The sequence below is a fragment of the Dama dama genome, chromosome 1 (assembly GCF_033118175.1).
Source record: "Dama dama isolate Ldn47 chromosome 1, ASM3311817v1, whole genome shotgun sequence".
Taxonomy (NCBI): Eukaryota; Metazoa; Chordata; class Mammalia; order Artiodactyla; family Cervidae; genus Dama; species Dama dama.
In genome coordinates, this window is record NC_083681.1 from 29,959,904 (window position 1) to 29,980,270 (window position 20,367).

Here is a 20,367-nt window from a genome sequence, read left to right on the forward strand (position 1 = left end):
TTTTAAATTGCCTTCTACACCTATTGATTTTCTAGATTAAAGGAAAAAGAAGTCAAAACTCTAAAAAACTTAGGTGATTGACCAAAGAACAGCAGACTAAGACCTATACTATAAATACTCACAAGGAGCTGCCTCCATCCTTTAGTTGTCACTAGTGAAAACCAAGAACCATTCTTACTATATAATATAGCCAGATTTAGGTTATGACACCAGATACATCTCCATAGAACTTCCATCTGTCCTGGTAAATTTCATCGGTAAACAAGTAGTCACTTCAAGACTAGAGAGCTCTGGATATAAGTCTTTGCCCTTTCCCATTGAGGGGATTCCTGGAAGAAAACCAGGTAGAGAAGATGCTTGGGCATAGGGTTTGGGCAGTAGTTACATTCTGCTGATTTGCTGATTCCTAGAGGGGAGTGATACGTCTCTGTGTTAGCGGGCAGTATGAGGGGTAGTGGCTGAGTGCAGACTCGAGCCATGTAGGTTGAAATCCCAGCTTTACCACATTAGCTGTATGAACCTGCACTCCTTGACCTCTCTCTATGTCAGTTTTCTCACCTTTAAAATTAAGATAATAATGACACCTGCCTCACTGAATTGTTCTGAGGTTTATCTGAGTTAATATAGAAAGTTCCTGGAAGCATGCCTCGTACATGTTAACCATTGTTGTTCTTTAGCTTTGACTCTATTGAGGGCAATTACTTAGTGTAAAATGGTCAGATTGTGATTATAGAAACTCACTAGAGAGACGGTATAACTTCATGTAAAAATATGTGTGTATATTCTTGTTTTTGTCATTTTCTAGCTCTAACCTCAGGCAAGCTGCTCCACTTCTTTGAGCCTCAGGTGTGTTATCTGTAAATGGGAATGATAAAGCCAGCTGTGAAATGTTGTTAGGTTTAGAGATGACGTGTGTAAAGGACTCCGTATGTGTGTGCCGTGGCATCCACTCTGGCCCCCGTTTTCTCCCTCACAGAACCTAAAATGGCGGAGGAAGAAGAAAGTAATTTCAGCTCTCCACTGATGCTTTGGCTCCAGCAAGAACAGAAGCGAAAGGAAAGCATTGCTGAGAAAAAGCCCAAGAAAGGACTTGTTTTTGAAATTTCAAGTGACGATGGCTTTCAGATATGTGCGGAAAGTATTGAAGGTGAGTGGGTTAAATTAGGTCGGCCTGACAGCACAGGCTGTGTTCAGCCAGGGCTGCACTTGATCTGTAGGAGTACCATTTATGCGGGCAGCTCCGTATATGACAGTTTGGATTGGAGACACTAGAAGGCAGGAGGCCACTAGTTACAGTATTGTTGCAGTAGAGATGTCAGGTAAGAAAGCCCACTTCTGAAAGGAGAGGAAAGGAAAGGAGGGAAGAACGGACACATTCGTGACTGCTTGGATAGAGAGGGCAGAGAGAGATGAGTCAGGTGACTGGAGATTCAGGCCTGGGTGACTAAAAAAAGTGATATGTAAAGCGAACAAAAAAATAAGTGTGCAAGTTCTATATAAGATGTATTGAGTGAAGAGCGTGGGAAGAGAGATCACAGACTCAAGTTAGAGGTGGAAGGGATTGTGAAGGTTTTCTGGTTACACCCCTTAATTATAAGGAGCTGAGAGGTTGTGATCTCCTTCCCACAGTCCTGGTTAACCATTATTGCTGTTACTGTGTTGGTTAGGGGTACAGGGAGCAGAGTTCATACCACATATTCAGGTTTGGGGCCTAAACTACCCTCTAGGGAAATGAGTGCTTAGGGATCAGGGGTCATTTTCAGAAGACAGGCATCTCATCACTGCTTTTGCATCCTTTGTAATAGAAAGAAGCCCTGCTGGGTGAGACACCTTCCCAGCTTTCTTATTCACTGAACTGATTTAAGCTAAAAACAACATAAAGCTGATTTAGCAGGGAATATTTTCACTACATTGGTATTGAGATGTTTGACTGAAAATGTTCTCTAAAAAAGAGCAGCTTCTTACTTTATATTGCAGTATAATCAATTAACAGTGTTGTGATAGTTTCAGGTGCATCGCAGAGCGACACTTAACTGAGTGTCTTACTCCCTTACAGATGCCTGGAAGTCACTGACAGACAAAGTCCAGGAGGCTCGGTCAAACGCCCGCCTGAAGCAGCTGTCATTTGCAGGTAATGCTGCAGAGGTCATCTTCCGCCTGTTTCAGTATCCTCTGGTAGCTTAGGACTCTAAGCGACAGGGTTGATTCTACTCAAAAAAAAAAAAAAAAAAATCATCCTCCTTTTTTTTTTAAAAAAAAAATCATTTTTCACACTTTATTGAGATATAAACCTTATACTACACAGTTTACCCATTTAAAGTGTACAGATCAATGGCTTTTAGTGTATTCACAGAGCTGTGCAAGCCATCAGTACTGTGTAATCCCAGAACATTTCCATCATCCCTAAAAGAAGCCCCATCCCCACTAGCGGTCACCCCTTAGCCCCAGCCCCTGGCACCACTCCTCAGCGCTGTCTCTCTGGGTGCACCTACTCGTATGTTTCCTGCAGAAGTGACTCATACAGGACATAGCCTCTTGTGCCTGGCTGCTTTCATTTAATATAATTCTTTCAAGATTTCTCCACTGTAACATCACCTCAGTACTTATTCCTTTTTTTTTTCTTTTTTACAGTTTTTATGGTAGCAAAATACACATAACAAAATTTTTTAATTAGAAATAATTTTAAATTATCTGTAAGTGTACACTTCAGTGGATTAAATACAGCCACCCTGTTGTGCAGCCATTGCCACCATCCATCTCTATAACTTCTTCATCTTATTTGTTTGTTTATGTTTTTGGCCGCACTGGATCTTCGTTGCTGTGTGTGGGCTTTCTCTGGTGGCGAGTGGGGACTGCTCTCTAGTTGCAGTGCACGGGCTTCGCATTGTGATGGCTTCTCTTATTGTGGAGCACAAGCTCTAGGGCACACGGGCTTCAGTAGTGGTGGCACATGGGCCTAGTTGCCCCGTAGCATGTGGAATTTTTCCAAACCAGAGATTGAACCCATGTTGGGAAGCAAGCTAAGTGCCCATTGATGGATCAATTGATAAAGTAAATATAATATACATTAAACGGAATATTATTCAGCCTGAAAAAGGAAGTTCTGCAACACGCAAGGATGCACCTCGGGGACATTATGCTGCGTGTACTAAGTGAGGCATAAGAGGACAAACACTGAACTATTCCACTCACATGAGGTGCTTCAAATAGTTAAAATCACAAAGATGGAAAGAAAGAATAATGGTGGCTACCAGAAGTTGTAGGAAGGGGAGAATAGGGAGTCACTGTTTAATGGATATAGAGTTGCAGTTTTACAAGATGAAAAGTTACATGAACTTCCCTAGTGGTCTAAAGAATCTGCTGGCCAGTTTTTTATATTTTGAATAATTCTGCTATTAACATATGTGTGCAGATATCTCTTCAAGACTTTGCTTTCAATTCTCTTGGATATATACCCAGAAATAGAATTGCTGGATCTTATAGTGATTCTATTTTTAATTTTATGAGGAACTGCCATACTGTTTTCTACAGTATCTATATCATTTTACATTCCCACCAGTGATACAGAAAAGTTCCAGTTTCTCCACATCCTTACCAATACTTGTTGTTTTCTGTACATTTCCCTAATCACTTGAGAGGTTGAGCATCTTTTCTTGTGCTTATCAGCCATCTATATATCTACTTTAGAGAAATGTTTATTCAAGTCCTTTTTAGAGAAATGTTTATTCAAGTCCTTTTTCTATTTCTTCATAAGGTGTTTCTTTGTTTGTTGTTGAGTTTCAGAAGTTCTGTATGGATAATAATTGCTTATCAGATATGTAATTTGCAAATATTTTCTTTAATTCTGTGGGCTGCCTTCTTTTTTACTTTGGGAATAGTGTCTTTTTTGTTTTTTAGATTGGTGAGGGAGATACTTTGGGGGCAACAAAATATGTTTCACAGATTCTGCTCTGTCCAACTGTGGTGGTCATTGGGTGAACTAAAACTAAAAATTTGTGGCCTCTCCCGGGGTCACTTTGAACTGAATATTGATAATACACGTAAGATTCTGCTACTGGGAGTGGAACTGCTGGGTTTATGGTGACTCTGTGCTTAGCTTTATGAAGAACTGCCAAATTGTTTTTCCAGTGTGGCATCACCATTTTACATTTCCACCAGCAATATACAATGATTCCAGTATCCATATCCTTGTCAGCACTTGTTAGTGTCTGTCTTTTTGATCATAGACTTCTTAGTGAGTATGAATTGGTATCTCATTGTGTTTTTGTTATACTTTCTTTTTAAAGTTGAAATAGATTCATTGGTATTAGATTTCAAATTAAATTTAGGCAGTGTAAAAATATATCACACAGCAGTTTCAAGCACAGTTACAGATTTTAATTAATCTAGGGAGGAAGGAAACCTTCCATTCACCCTGGCTCTTCTGTATCTAGCCCCCTCTGTAACAGTCTCCTTTCAAGTTGGTCCTGGAAAGGAAAATGAGTGAGTACCTAGAGGAATTTTCTTTATGATATTTTTGTTTTAAGAGGGAAGAGAGGACAGAGAAAGACAAATGTATGATATCACTTACTAATGTGCTGTGAACATTTCCTTCTTCAGGGGATCTTCCCGACCCAGGGATCGAACCCACGTCTCTTAGGTCTCCTGCATTTCAGGCCAGTTCTTTACTAGTAGTGCCACCATGTGGAATCTTACCAAAAAAAAATGATACAAATGAACTTATATACAAAATAGAAATAGACCCACAGACATGGAGCTTCCCACGTGGTGCTAGTTGCAGGAAATGCTGGATTAGGAAGATCCCCTGGAGTAGGGCATGGCAACCCACTCCAGTGTTCTTGCCTAGAGAATCCCATGAACAGAGGAGCCTGGCAGGCTATAGTCCATAGGGTCACAAAGGGTCGGACATGACTGAAGCGACTTAGCACCCATAGACACAGAAAACAAAGTAGTAGATGCTGGGAGTGAACCACACTGATCACTGTGCTCCGTAATCCAGAACCTGTCATTCTTCATCTCCCAGGCTACCGCCTTGTCCTTGTCCTCACACCCTTATGTTCTAGAGGCAGCTGTCAGTCACTCTGAAGAAGATAGAATGGAGTGATGAAAGAGGCTGACACAAGGAGAGGTAATTGCTGGCAGGGAATCTTTTCTAGATAGAGTGGTCAGGAAAGACGTCTCATGAGGTGACATTAAAACTGAGACCTTCCTGTCTCAGGTACCTTCCAGTTATGTTCACCTTTGTTTTCCCAAGATTCTTTCTGCCACAGTGGGTAGATGGAACAAATGTAGGTGATACAGCAGGGGATCAGTAAATATTTGTTGGACAAGTAAGTGAATTGCCCACCAGAGACTAGTCTGTTCCCACAGTATTGTATCCTACACATTTATCTGGTTGCTTTTACATTGCGAGGTTTGTATACATAATGTACCTACTTATGCCAAGGGCTCCTTGAGAACAGGCATCATGCATAACTCATCTTTCTTTTCCTGTTATTGACACAATGTCTAATCTTATTGTAAGCCCTCTAGTAAATGCGGAGATAAACACTCAGACTAAACCTTAAAATGAATTTTGTGAAAATAGCCATAAGTATCTTTTTAATGGCTTTTCTGTTGGAATGCACAGGAATCTAAAACGTGTAGGAAGAAATTCTTGGGAGAAACTCAGTGTTCTTTAGAGAAAAAAGTGGGACTCGCCTGGCAGTTCAGTGGCTAAGACTCTGTGCTCCCAGTGCAGGCGGCCCAGCTTTGATCCCTGGTCAGAAACTGGATACCACATCCTGCAGCCAAGAGTTTGCTTGCTGCAACTAAAAATGCCTCTTGCCACAGTGAAGACTGAAGATCCCACGTGTTGTAACTACGACCCGGCGCAGCCCAATAAATAAATACATATATATATATATATATATATATATATATATATGTTTAAAATGTTTGTCATTGCCTTTTATGGCTTAAGCTCTTATATTGTCAGCTTGTGTTTTATACTTGTATAGGTTGGGTTATAATCAGAACAATAATTTTATCATAAGAATGTTGCTTATCTGGAGACTTAACTTTCTGCTTGCCTCTAAAACCAAATTATATCCCTTAGAATATTCTTAAGTGAAGTGGAAATTAGGCATCTAATAATAACTTTTCCCTTTTTAGAAAAATTATCCAAGATGTAAAATTTTACAAGTTGAAAAAATTAACTACCACAATAACAAATTCAAAGGTAGGATGAGGTTCTACCTCCTAGAAGTGATTGTTAACATTTAAACACAGATATCCTTTGAGACATAACATAAGGCCCCCAAATTACACTAGGGTTACATCTCTATAAATACGCTTTATATAAGCTATATGTCTGTTGGAATTACATGTATTCTAGCACCATTAGGCCTGTGAAATATATATCTTGTCTACAATAGACACCATTATTATTTTGTTATCTATTAATAATCAAAAACAATAATTGTACCTAAAATAATACTGTTTGCTTAATTAGCTATTTGCTAGTGTCAAAAAGAGGGATGGCAGTTATTACTCTTGTCCCATTCGTTAATGAAGGAAGACAATCATTTCAGAAAGCCTTGCCAGCAGACTTACATAAATGTTGTTTTTTATACAATAAAAAGAAATTTAAAAAAATAAATAAAAATAAAAAAAAGAAATAAGAAGTGCTCATTAGTGGATTAAGACTTAAGAGTAAAACAAAGTGGCTATTGGGTGTATTTCTCCATACATTCACCGTGATAACATGGAAGAGAGTTCTTTGTTAGGGTTTGCCAACATTCCTTATAGAGTTTAGTGAGGTGCCTGTGTGTATGTGTATGAGCTTATAGAATCCAGTGCTCCATTGCTGCTGCTACTGCTAAGTCACTTCAGTCGTGTCTGACTCTGTGCGACCCCATCCCTGGGATTCTCCAGGCAAGAACACTGGAGTGGGTTGCCATTTCCTTCTCCAACGCATAAAAGTGAAAGTGAAGTCGCTCAGTCATGTCCGACTCTTCGCGACCCCATGGACTGCAGCCTACCAGGCTCCTCTGTCCATGGGATTTTCCAGACAAGAGTACTGGAGTGGGGTGCCATTGCCTTCTCTGAGGTGCTCCATTACCTATAAACAAAAATGGAGTCATAGTTAGAGTTACACAGTCCAAGGTTCAAATCCTGTCACACTAGCTAGGTTACCTTAGGTGTGAATCTAGATTTACTTTCCTTGAGATGAGGCTAGTAACTCCTGCCTCGTCTCATAATTCATGGTCACTGTGACCATGTAATGAAATACCACAGCATTTCCCATGTACATAGGACCATAGAAAGGAAAATAGTCCAGAATTTGATGGCATGCTTTTTTCACTGTCACAAGTGTTTTCCATATGTATCTATATCCACATTATTTTATTGGCTACCTAATGCTCATTTCTAGCTCATCTTTATATAATTCACTCTTGAGCAGCCTCTGCCTCTGGCAGAGTTGTTCCCTAGCTTAGGCATTTCTGTGATTGTATGTGGCTTCTGTTGGCTGGGCTCCTCACTACCCTGGTGCCTTCGATCCTACAGGTGTGAACGGTTTGCGGATGCTGGGGATTCTCCATGATGCTGTTGTATTCCTGATTGAGCAACTGTCTGGTGCCAAGCACTGTAGGAATTACAAATTCCGTTTCCACAAACCAGAGGAGGCCAATGAGCCCCCACTGAACCCTCACGGCTCAGCCAGGGCTGAAGTCCACCTGAGGCAAGTTCTGTTCTTTTCCTTAAGCAGTTTGGGGTCCTGATTTTATTGTCTACTGGAATAATTATTTTCCCACTTAACCTCTGAGACTTCCTGTTAATACTGTCCTTCACTGGTTCTACTAAACTGTCTCTCTAAACATATCTTAATCTTTTGGCTCTAGGAAGTCAGCATTTGACATGTTTAACTTCCTGGCTTCTAAACACCGGCAGCCTCCTGAGTACAACCCCAATGATGAGGAAGAGGAGGAGGTACAGCTGAAGTCAGCTCGGTAAGTCTGGAGTGGAGAGGGGTCATCAGAAATACTCTTTGCGAATGAAACAATACCATTTGCAGCAATATGGATGGACCTAGAGATTATACTAAGTGAAGTGAGAAAGGAAAAGGCAGATACCATACAATATCATTTATATTATGTGGAATCTAAAATGCAATACAAATGAACTTATTTTACTAAACAGAAACAGACTTACAGACATGGAAAACAAACTTACAGTTACCAAAAGGGAAAGGGGGTAGGGATAAATTAGGAGTCTGGGATTAGCAGATACAAACTTCTACTATATATAAGATAGGTAAACAGTAAGGTCCTACCATATAGCACAAGGAACCATATTCAATATCCTGTAATAAACCATAAAGGAAAGGAATATGTAAAAGAATATAAAGTAAAATCACTTTGCTATACACCAGAAATTAACACAGCATTGTAAATCAACTATATTAAAAAATAAAAAAGAAATATTCTTTGCTTCCCTCTCTTCCAGTTTTGCTTGGATCAGAATATCCCAAATAATATTTAAGAAGAGGAATATAGTTTGTGTTGAAGTAGCAGTAGCTGGCTGGCAAAGAGAGTGGAATATGTTAACAGAGGAGAAGCTCAAATAACTATAAGATGTATATTTTATTCAGCTATGGTATACTCTGTCAGCTTTGGGTGTACCACCATAGGCTTCATATATAACATATTATAGGCATAATTTTATAAGGTGGGCTTCCCTCGTGGCTCAGTAGTAAAGAATCCATCTGCCAATGCAGGAGCCTCGGGTTTGATCCCTGGGTCAGAAGGATCCCCTGGAATAGGAAAATGGCACCCCACTCCAGTATTCTTGTCTGGGAAATCCCATGGACAGAGGAGCCTGGCGAGCTACAGTCCATGGGATCACAAAAGAGTGGGACATGACTTAGCAACTAAGCAAAGATAAATTTTTATAAGGCACTTGTTAGGCTTAGCATTGAACACACAGTGTAGTCACATGCTCTAGGACTCTTCGATCCAAGACTCAAAACTGATGATTTCCTAAAGAGACTTTATTAATAACGAGCCTTCTTTCTTTAGGAGGGCAACTAGTATGGATCTACCAATGCCCATGCGTTTCCGGCACTTAAAAAAGACTTCTAAGGAGGCAGTTGGTGTCTACAGGTATGGCTAAAATTATAGAAAGAACTCTAGAAAACTAATGAAGTTTTCCAAAATCAAAGTGGACCAAATGCTGAAGTCACCTCCTTCATTCAGTAAGTGAGGTTTTTATCAGTATTACTAATTGAACCTGATGTCCTGGGATCCTGGAGCTCCTTGTGTTGAACAAGGAATTTAACACAGTGAGCATTAATGTACTGCTACTTCTGGTCGGTTATGGAATGGAGAAATCTTTAATCCTTAGCAATTTGTTAGAATGATTAGTATATTCACTCAAATCAGGTGGGTCCAGCTTTTCTTTCCCAAGTGTCTGTCTCTCCTGGAGAAATGGAGACCAAGAGATTCTACTGAATAGAACCAATAGAAGACCAGTAAATCTCTTCATAGACCTGGAGATTTTATTCACGTATTCACACATTTAACCTTATTTGCAAAATCGGCGGCTGATGTCTTTTCCATCTTTATGTCCTAGGTCTCCCATCCACGGCCGGGGGCTTTTCTGTAAGAGAAACATTGATGCAGGTGAGATGGTGATTGAGTACGCTGGCAATGTCATCCGTTCCATCCAGACTGACAAGAGAGAGAAGTACTATGACAGCAAGGTGAGCCGCACGCTTGCACTCTCCAGCTCTTTGGTTATAGAAAGGGGCCTTCACCTACACAGATGGCCCCCAGACCCCAGAGGAGTTTGTGTGTTTTATTAATTAGACACTGTTCTATTACATTTTAACATCTCTGAATTTGTGGTGGGCCCAGTCCACTCTAGGGATTAGCACGCAAAGATACTCTTTGAAGATTTATCTGAATGGATCCCAGGATCGAAAGCACATTGTGACTCAAGCTGTAGGTTTCTCTTGTGGAGACGTTAATAAATCTGTGGTCCAGTGCCTGTAATCTAGGAATTTCTCATGGAAGCATCCTGAAAGAAGGGAGAAATCCAGAAATTTTACCAGAAGGAACTTTGTTCGTCAGTGGCTAAGATCACATCAGAAAAGGTTGGGTGTTGTCCAGCCTGAGCTGTAATCAATGCCAGGCTCTTCTCTGTCCTCCTTCCTGCAGGGCATCGGCTGCTACATGTTCCGGATCGATGACTCTGAGGTGGTGGACGCTACCATGCACGGGAACGCCGCCCGCTTCATCAACCACTCGTGTGAGCCCAACTGCTACTCTCGGGTCATCAACATCGATGGGCAGAAGCACATTGTCATCTTTGCCATGCGCAAGATCTACCGAGGGGAGGAACTCACTTACGACTATAAATTCCCCATCGAGGATGCCAGCAACAAGCTCCCCTGCAACTGTGGTGCCAAGAAATGCCGGAAGTTCCTAAACTAAAGCTGCTCTCCTCCCCAGTATCGGAGTACTAGGACCCAGGGCCTCCACAGCGATGCCGAAGGCCTTTGCCAGCAGCCAGGTATTCCAGGATTGAGCGGGCACAGTTGAGGGGCCTCTGTGACAGCTGGGCTCCCTTGGGTCCCATATTCACATTCTACATGTGATCATAGTCCTGGAGAGAGATGTCTAGAAGAAAAGATCCGTGATTGGCTTTCTACTGGGGCCCCTCTGATTGTGTGCCGTTAAAAAAGTGGGAGAAGGGGTCCCTAGCAGACTTGCCTGGAAGGAGCCTGTAGAGGGTTAGTTGTGTAGGGAGATTGGCCTGAGCACCGCCTCAGAAGTTGCCATCCTCGTCTTGGCGTTTCCCGAGCACCTGTAAGCGAGGGGTCAGGCACAGCCCTGGTGCGGGGTTGGTTGGAGACCTGACAGGTTGCCAGCCGGGCCCAGCCTGTAGCCGTGTGTTGAACAAAGAGAGACGGTCTGGTGGTTTTCCCTACTATCCTCCCAGTTGACAGTTCCCTTCTGGTTGGGAGACAGGATTCTTAGCACCTTTGGTGTCAAAAGCTGTCTTGGGGTTGTGCCAATTCATTACCAAACATTGAGCCTGTGGGCTTTAAGCGGGAGTGTTAGCCCCATGAGCCTTATCTCAGTCAGTCACCTTCCTAGACAATAGGAGCGGCTTCCCTCTCATTCCTTCTCTTCACTCCACTTTCTCGTTTCCCCATTCTGCATCCCACCGCTTTCCCGTTCTCTCTGGGTGGTAGGGGAGAGTGACTCCCTGTGTAAGAACACTCCCTGTTGGGCATAGGATGTGCCTACAAGACGTTTCCTGAGCCTGTAAGCACTCCCAGTGGGAAAGTGGACAGGAGCCATTGGCTGTAACCAGACAGAATTTGGAGATGTTTTCATAAAGCTCCACTGAGAGTTTTAAAGATATATGTAGAAGAGGAAGATTACTTAAATAGGATTTGAATCATGCAACAGTCAGAGTTTCACAACCAGGATGACCCCTGGGTCCCATTCCTAGGACATGGTAACTTTATTTTCCCCTTGTTAAGACATAGGAAGACTTAATTTTTAAATGGTCAGTGTCCAGTTGAAGGCAGAACACTAATCAGATTTCAAGGCCCAAAACTTGGGGACTAGACCACCTTGTATTGAGGGACCTCTGCCACCTGTGCAAAATCTGTGGCTAAAGCAAATGAAATGAAATGACACTACTGCCCTGATTACTCCTTAGGATGTGGTCAAAACAGCATCAAATGTTTCTTCTCTTCTCTTCCCCAAGACGGTGTCCTGAACCTGTTAAATTAAGTCATTGGATTTTACTCGGTTCTGTTTACAGTTTACTATTTAAGGTTTTATAAATGTAAATATATTTTGTATATTTTTCTATGAGAAGCACTTCATAGGGAGAAGCACTTATGACAAGGCTATTTTTTAAACCGCGGTATTATCCTAATTTAAAAGAAGATCGGTTTTTAATAATTTTTTATTTTCATAGGATGAAGTTAGAGAAAATATTCAGCTGTACACACAAAGTCTGGTTTTTCCTGCCCAACTTCCCCCTGGAAGGTGTCCTTTTCGTTGTTTAATGTGTAGCTTGTTTGTGCCCTGTTGACATAAACGTTTCCTGGGTTTGCTCTTTGACAATAAGTGGAAAAGGAAGGTGCCCCCAGCTCCATCGGGCCACTCCCCTCCTTCCCTGGTCAAAGCTCCTGAATGGCTGCGGTAGGATCTCGACACAGCAGCTCCTCCTCTTGCCCGCCTCTCTCCCTCCTTCCTGGCACAGCCCAGTGCTGAGAGGTGAGCGCCAGCACTTCCCTGTCTTTCCTCCTCCAGAGTTATCAACCAAGCTGAATGGCAACCTGATGTTTTCCATCACCATCTGCCTCGTAGGTCACCTCGTCCCCCCCCTCTCTGCCCACCAAGTCCTCACGCCTGCAAAGACCCCCTGGGTCCCCCCATGCCCTCTTTTGGGGCAGCCCGTTGAAACTGAAGCACAGTCTGACCACTCACGATAACGCAGATGCTCCTCGGCCTGTCAGCCACGAGGTTTCAGAGCAGCGTAGTCCAGTGGAGGGCGGGGTGCCTCTTCTCACCACGAGAAGCCCATTCCTCCGGAAGGAAGTCTAGCAAAGCAATACGACTCAGCCCAGCGCTCTCTGCCCCGGGACTCACGGCTCTGCTGTGCCTTCCACCCTGGGCTCCCTGTTCTTCCGTGACCTTAATTAAGAACTTTGGTGGCTCTGCTGGAACACTGTCACTGTTTTCTCTGTTGTGCAGGGAACCCAGCACTGTGGCCAGGATGGCAGAGACTCCCTGTCATCTCAGAGAAGTGCCAGCAGGGGCCTGGGGCAAAGCAGTCTGCCCAGACCTCACCTCCCTTCCTCCTTTTGCCCGTGAACAAGATACAGTGGCCCAAGGGGTTCCACTGGTGTCTGGTTTCCTTTATTATTGCACTGTGTGAGGTTTTTTTGTATATCCTTTTATTCCTTTTTCTTTTTTTTTTTAAAGAAAAAAAAAAACCTTAAGCTGCATTTGTTACTGAAATGATTAATGCACTGACGGGTCATGAATTCACCTTGAGGAAGACCCAAAGGCCAGTCGGGAGTGGGGGAAACTCAGCTCAGTAGACCTAGTGACTGCCCTGCTAGGCCGCACTGTACTGTGAGCCCCCTCCTCATCTCTTTCTACCAACCCCAAACCCTGAGGCCGGGGAGGGACCCCCAGCTTCCTTCTCCTGCCAGCTGCAGATGGTTTGCCTTGCCTTTCCACTCCCTGTCAACCACAGAAATGAGGAGTTCCTCCTAGATCTCAGCCTTGAGTCCATTGCCAAAATTCAGCGTACCTGCCAGCAACTTGGGGATTAAGCTAAGGTTTTCCCTGCAAGAGGGAAAGAAGGCGGGAAAAAACAAAACCAAACCGGCATAGCTATCTCCAAGACACCTCTGAGTCTGTTGTGAAAGTGACCAAGGGGATCTCCGCACAAAAGTGCAGCCTGAGGAACCATGGTGGGTTGTTCCCAAGAATCCCCTGAGGGGCACCCCAAACCCCTAAGGGGTCACAGCTGCAAACTGGGTCAGTTCTCAGTGAGAGAGCCAGCTCACATACAGCTTTGCTGCTAGAACCTGTTGTGGCTGCATTTCCTGGTGGCCAGTGACAACTGTGTAACCAGAGGAGCTGCATGGCGCTGACCCTTTGGCCGGAACTTGGTCCCTTTGGCTCCCTCTGTTACCGTCCACCACCTCCAGCCCAGCCCCTCCTGTTTTTAGACCAATAACCAGAATCAAGGGGGAAGCCCTGGCAGCTATATATATATATATATATATATATATATATAAAAATAAAAGTTTTCAACCAGACTCCTTTGCCGGGATCCACTCTGCCACCCCGCTTGCCTCTGTCAACCCCGCCCCCCCCGGCCAATGCTGTGAGCACCATGCAGCTCCCTTGATTTAAAAAAAAAAAATACAACAACAACAAAAAAAACAACAAAAAAAAACCTTCTAATGAATGTATCTTTCTAAAGGACTGACGTTCAATCGAATATCTGAAAATACTAAAGGTCAAAACCTTGTAAGATGTTAAGTTTGATTTGGGATTTTTTTTTTTAATAGAAATCAAGTTGTGGGTTTTTTGGTGTTTGTTTTTTTTTTTTTTTAAAGGAAAAGCGGGTCATTGCAAAGGGCTGGGTGTAATTTTATGTTTCGTTTCCTTCATTTTAAAGCAATACAAGGTTATTTGAGCAGATGGTTTTGTGCCGAATCATGAATACCAGTCAAGTCTCACACTCTGAAACCTTGCAACTTTTTTGTTTTGGTTTTCAAATAAATATAAATATGATATATATAGGAACTAATATAGTAATGCACCATGTAACAAAGCCTAGTTCAGTCCATGGCTTTTAATTCTCTTAACACTATAGATAAGGATTGTGTTACAGTTGCTAGTAGTGGCAGGAAATTGTCAGTCTGGCGCTCCTCTGATCCCCCCACATGGGAGGAGACTCCAACTCTAAGGGGATGGCAAAGCAGTCCATTCCCGGGATCAGAGAGAAATGCAGAAATGGTGTCACCTGGGTTTTTTCTGCCTGTGAATGTTGCCAGTCAGTACCTGTACTCCTTGTTTCTCTATTTTTGGTTATGAATGTTGGGGTTACCACCTGCATTTAGGGGAAAATTGTGTTCTGTGCTTTCCTGGTATCTTGTTCCGAGGTACTCTAGTTCTGTCTTTCAACCAAGAAAATAGACTTGTGGTGTTTCTTTTATTGAACTTTTAACAGTCTCTTTAGTAAATACAGGTAGTTGAATAATTGTTTCAAAAGCTCAACAGATGACAAGCTTCTTTTCTAGGAATAAGACATTTCTTGACAACTTTATCATGTATAACAGATCTTTCGGTTTTGTTTTTTTTTTTTCCCTTGTGTTCTTCCAAGCTTCTGGTTAGAGAAAAAGAAAAAAAAAAAAAAAGGAAAAAAAATGTGTCTAAAGTCCATCAGTGTTAACTCCCTGTGACAGGGAAGAAGGAAAATACTTTAATAGTTCAAAAAATAATAATGCTGAAAGCTGTCTACGAAAGACTGAATGTAAAAGTAAAAAGTGTACATAGTTGTAAAAAAAAAAGGAGTTTTTAAACATGTTTATTTTCTATGCACTTTTTTTTATTTAAGTGATAGTTTAATTAATAAACATGTCAAGTTTATTGCTGCACATGGTTGAACTTTCTTTTGGCTTTGGTTGAGGTGGGAGGGCTGTGGCCCATGACCTGATTACAAAATCCCTTCCACAGTCCGTCCTTTTAAGGTGGAATCTTGAAATCATTCCCTTCTGTCAGGCCTCACTCTACACTGCCTCTCTTAATCATATTTTCTTCTCTTGTTCATCAGTGATATATATTTGGGACCTAATTAACTCTGGATGTGAGGAAGGGGTCAAGAGAACAAAAGATTAGTTCCTTTACTTCCTACAAATACCCAGTCTTCATCCACAAGCAGTCAGGCATTGGCTTCTAACAATTTCTTCCCAAATCTGTGAGTATAAAGAAAACATTTCTGGGAAATGGACGGTACCCTCTCTCTTGGCTCCACTCCACCTTAAAGCTGAAATGGGATTTACTTTTTCTGTTTCTCCCTCAGACTGGGGTGGGGGTAGGGAAGCAGTTGAGAAATATTTGTAAATATTCAGCCAGCCAGGGTGACTGTCCCCAGGCTGAAGGGGCTTGAGTTTACACTCCAGCCGAAGACTGGACAACACTCCTCTTGGGAGCTGGTCCTCAAACAGACCTCCTCTCTCTGGATCAGGGAGAGGCTTAAAACTGACAAGAGGCTCAGCCCTCAGCTTTTTTTCCTTCCCCTTATTGTGACTCACCTTTTTGATCTGGGAGTTGAACACCATGGGGACTCCAAATGATCAGGCCGTCTTGCAGGCCATCTTCAACCCCGACTCCCCGTTTGGAGATATTGTTGGGTTGGACCTGGGAGATGAAGCAGAGAAGGAAGTAGACGAAGGTGAGTATTTGACCTTGGAATCCAGCTCTCCACACTGGCTGGTCTGCTACCTCACTGGGGTGGCAGAAGTAGGTGGTCTTACAAGGCTGCTCATTCCCCGACACTTGGATGATGACTGCTGATCCTCAGTGCACTGATGGAAGCTTGGCAAGAGTCACTGAGCCCAGAGGAGAAAGCCAGGGTTTGTCTTCCATCCCTGCCCCACGTTCAACTGTGGTGGCGGGGAGCGGGGCCATGTGAAATTCACACACGTTTGTTAGAACAGATGGTATCACCCTCCATGGCATGGAAGACAGAAACAGGGCAGGGGGTAGCTCAGCTAACCAGTTTCAACTAAGCAAGCATTCAGTGTCACCTTTAAATGCCAAGCCCTGAGCTAATGCTTCCAGATTGAATGTGCTCACTGGCTTTTCTACTGGCCCATAAGAGGGACTGTCACCATCCAGAAGTTTTGATGCTCTTTATTTCTAAAGGAGCGAAGCCTAAGTCTTAATGAAACTTTAGGCTGAAAAGCTGAGGGAAACATTGGAAATGGTTTTCATGACCCTGTATCATGGAGGCCTTCCTGTTGGAAGCAATGCACTAGAACAAAATGGGGACAGACTAATGTCGGAAAGACCTGGGTTCCAATCCAATCTGTGCAACTTTGGGGGTAGCTAAACCAGTGATTTAGCTACAGGCTAGAGAGTTTGGGTTTCATTCTGTTGGCACTAGGGAGCCAACCAAGGCCACTTTCCCAGGTCTCTTTGGAACTAGGCAGTGCCAGAGCTCTTCCTCAGTGGCCTCTGCTCCCCCTGCCCCAAACACTGCATCTGATTGTAGTGACCTACACCCTGCCTGGTCAGCCCTGGCTCATGTCCCAGGTTCCCAAAGCCCAAGGGGACTGTTGCTTCCTGCTGCCAACCACACAGCTGTCTCCTCCTGGCTCCCTCCCCGGCACAGATGAAGTTTTCCCACGAGCACAGCTGGAGCAGTCCAAGGCCCTGGAGCTGCAGGCGGTGATTGCAGCAGAGGCTGGCGACCTCAGCACAGCCCTGGAGAGGTTTGGCCAAGCCATCTACCTATTGCCTGAGAGGGCCTCAGCCTACAATAACCGAGCCCAGGCCCGGCGTCTCCAGGGGGATGTGGCAGGTGAGGCGAGGGTCCCTGGAGCCTGTGCAGGGCGTCTGGGAGGACACAGACCAGAGATGGTGTGGCTGCGGGGCTTGGACATGGAGTGTGGGAAGTCACCGAGCTCTGGAACCTACGTCCCTACTCATAAGAGATACATCATGGGCCCTGCTGATCTCTTGGGGATATTGTGAGAGAGAGACTACAGTCTGTTTTTTTACAACATTTAATGAGAGCCTATATTGTAGCAGTGAGCTAGGTGCTGAGGACTCATAGCAATTACTGTGTGCCAGGCACTAAGCCCTTGTATATATTTTCTTAATGGTAACTTTATTCTACCTTCTAAATCTGTTAACCAACACCCTTCTGTACAAGATGCATCTTGTCTTTCCTCTTTAATCATGGATTCAGAGATTCTGTTTTTTGTTTTTGTTTTTTGTTTGTTTGCATTGGGTCTTCGCTGTGGCACATGGAGGGGGCTTTTCTATTAATAGTTTGGCGCACGGACTTAGTTGCCCCATGGCATGTAGGATCTTAGTTCCCTGACCAGGGATCAAACTCCCAGCCTCTGCATTGGAAGGGGACTGAACCACTCGGGAAGTCCTGTTTTAAAAATAATAAAGGTTTTTAAAATTTATTTTTATTTCTTTTTTGGCCATACCCTGCAGCATATGGGATCTTAGTTCCCTGACCAGGGATTAAACTCATTCCCCCTGCAGTGGAAGGGCAGAGTCTTAGCCACTGGACCACCAGGGAAGTCCCCCGACTGAGCACTTTACATGTCAGTTGTCATCATTTGTTTAGCCCTCACTACAACACTAAAAAGGTTCATGCTCTTGTCTCCATTTGACAGATGATACACTAAAGCTTGGAAGTTAAGTAAAATGGCTTGCTAGTCATATAGCTGAGAAGTGGCAAAGCTGGGATTTGGTTCAGGTGGCAGGGCTTAATCCCCACGTGATACTGCTTTTCATGAAGCTCAGCCTTGAAGGCAGGACAGACAAAAACCTAATAGCCACATAATAAGCTGAGAGGGTTCAGCTTGAGGGTCTGTTCCTGAGGAGTGAGTTTTGAAGATGAGTAGGAGTTAGCTGGTTGGAGGGCAGCGAGTGGGAGAAGGCATGGCCTGTAGAAGTCCAGAAGTCATGGACAGGTACAGGGAGCTTCAGATCTCTACTCTGGTTGGAAAGGGAGGGTTGGAAGGATGGCGTCTCTTCAAAGCCTGAGGTAAACAGGCCGAGAGAGCGATGAACTGGTAATATGAGGCCATGATCGAACACTGTCTTGAAAATACCAGGAATCACTGAAGAGTAACCCACAGAAGCGTAGTATGGAGCTACTAGGGCACTCGTGGTAGTGGTGTTCCTGGGGCCAGGAGTGCCAGGCTGGGGAGGCTGGGCTCCATTCTGAGGATATCGGGGAACTCCGAGGGCCCCTTTCCCAGGCTTGTCTGCCACCAGTTTGGCAGAGCAAGGCCATAAAGGCTGCTGGGGAAAGCCTACAGACCAGAACCCCAGAGAGCATCCAAGGGGTTTCTGCCTTCAGTTCCTCCAGACCAGCTCCTCTGAGGGAAATCAACAAATGCTGTGATTAGAGAGCTTCTCAACCCACCAGGTCAGGTAGGGAGCAGAACCCCTGCTGCGTTCTGAGAACCAAAACACAGAGGACGGGGGAGATCAGCCTTGTTGTAGGATGCTGCTGGCACTCCCCTAGCTCCCTGCCCTGACAGGCTCAATAGACTGGAGGACAGGAGTGAATGGAAGCAGAGCCCAGAACAAATGCAGCTCGGTGGACCTACAGTGGGTACCAACTGGCTGCCTGAGGCTGAGTTCAGAGCTCTGATGCCTAAGAAGCCAAGTATTTATGAGGGTGACAAAAGTGCTGCAGGCCAGCTCTGGCTCCAAGACCTCCTTCAAAGAAAATTAGATACAAAATAATGAAGACCATGGAAATAAAGAATAAGGAGAGGCAGTCAGTAGAGAACACAGGTGAGAGAAGTTATTTTAAGGCATACAGAGGAAGAGGAGAGAAAATGTCTTGAAAAGTTAGAGAAGGATGTCTCTGGGTGATCCAGTTGCTAAGACTACATGCTCCCAATGCACAGGACCCAGGTTCAATCCCTGGTGAGGGAATTAGAGCCCACATGCTACAACTAAGACCCAGCACAGCCAAATAAATACATAAAAATACATATTAAAGGGGAAAAAAAACGTTAGGGAATTTCGTAGTGGTCCAGTGGTCAAGACTGCCCTTCCACTGAAGGGGCAAGGGTTCAATCCCTGGTCACGGAATTAAGATCTTGAATACCGCCTGGTGCAGCCAAAAAAACAAACAAACAAAAAAACCGGACTTTATTATGTAACAAATAGTTGTCAGTTAATACTAATGCTTTTGGACCCTAGGATTCAGAGTCAGTCACCTGGCTAATAATAGAAGGTTAATTATGTGTGGAAGAAACCACCTGCTTCGTGCCGGGCAACAGGAGCAGATTCATAATATAGTGACCACCCCTGTTCTGATATATCAGATGGTGGAAAATAACACGGACAAGGCGAGACCTGGGCTTCAGTCCCAACTCTGCCACTAACTGGCTGTGCAGTCTAGGCCGAGTTTTGCCCACTCTTCCAGTCTTATCTCTGCGTAACGGGAATAACAATACTGATCTCGAGGGTCGTGTCCGGGCGGGATGTAAATGGCCGAGCCCCAGAGCCTGCACTTGGGGCCGGATCTTGCTGGCCGCAGCCCTAACCCCTGCCCATCCGTCGGTCCGTCCCGCAGGCGCCCTGGAGGACCTGGAGCGCGCGCTGGCGCTGAGCGGCGGACGAGGTCGCACCGCCCGCCAGGGCTTTGTGCAGCGCGGGCTCGTGGCGCGGCTGCAGGGCCGGGACGACGACGCCCGCAGTGACTTCGAGCGGGCGGCACGGCTGGGCAGCCAGTTTGCGCGCCGCCAGCTGGTGCAGCTCAACCCGTACGCGGCGCTGTGCAACCGCATGCTGGCCGACGTGATGGGGCAGCTGCGCCGACCCCGCGACGAGCGCTGAGCGCTGGCAGGCGGGAGAGCGAGGAGTGTGGGGGGATGCGCCAGCAACCAATAAAGCTGTGGTTTCGCCCAGCCCCCGCCTGTGTCCGCGTCCGCTCGCCGATCCTCACAGGGATGCGCGCTCAGGGGTCCCCTACGCATGAGACGGTCCCGGATCCGCCGCCGGGGAGGAAGGGCCCGTCGGACCGAGATCGGTCATCGATTGGCCCTGCCTGGCGCAGCCCCGGGCCCTG

The 20,367-nt window shown here is 44.6% G+C and overlaps 2 protein-coding genes across 5 annotated transcripts in view; both read left to right on the forward strand.

Moving 5' to 3' along the window:
* KMT2A (lysine methyltransferase 2A) overlaps window positions 1-15,187 on the forward strand; it is an 80,317-nt gene extending 65,130 nt beyond the window's left edge. For all 4 annotated transcript variants that reach the window (XM_061145291.1, XM_061145301.1, XM_061145310.1 and 1 more), the window contains 7 exons: window positions 977-1,147; window positions 2,057-2,131; window positions 7,549-7,727; window positions 7,888-7,991; window positions 9,060-9,143; window positions 9,613-9,742; window positions 10,200-15,187. In XM_061145291.1, coding sequence (XP_061001274.1) covers window positions 977-1,147; window positions 2,057-2,131; window positions 7,549-7,727; window positions 7,888-7,991; window positions 9,060-9,143; window positions 9,613-9,742; window positions 10,200-10,475 — 1,019 coding nt within the window. In that variant the 3' untranslated portion in view covers window positions 10,476-15,187. The remainder of the gene's footprint in view (window positions 1-976; window positions 1,148-2,056; window positions 2,132-7,548; window positions 7,728-7,887; window positions 7,992-9,059; window positions 9,144-9,612; window positions 9,743-10,199) is intronic.
* Window positions 15,188-15,541: 354 nt separating this feature from the next.
* TTC36 (tetratricopeptide repeat domain 36) lies at window positions 15,542-20,254 on the forward strand. The gene is made up of 3 exons (XM_061145426.1): window positions 15,542-15,984; window positions 16,927-17,115; window positions 19,873-20,254. Exons 1-3 carry the CDS (start codon window positions 15,870-15,872, stop codon window positions 20,133-20,135), a joined length of 567 nt encoding a protein of 188 aa, XP_061001409.1. The 5' UTR covers window positions 15,542-15,869; the 3' UTR covers window positions 20,136-20,254.
* The last annotated feature ends 113 nt before the right edge of the window (window positions 20,255-20,367 follow it).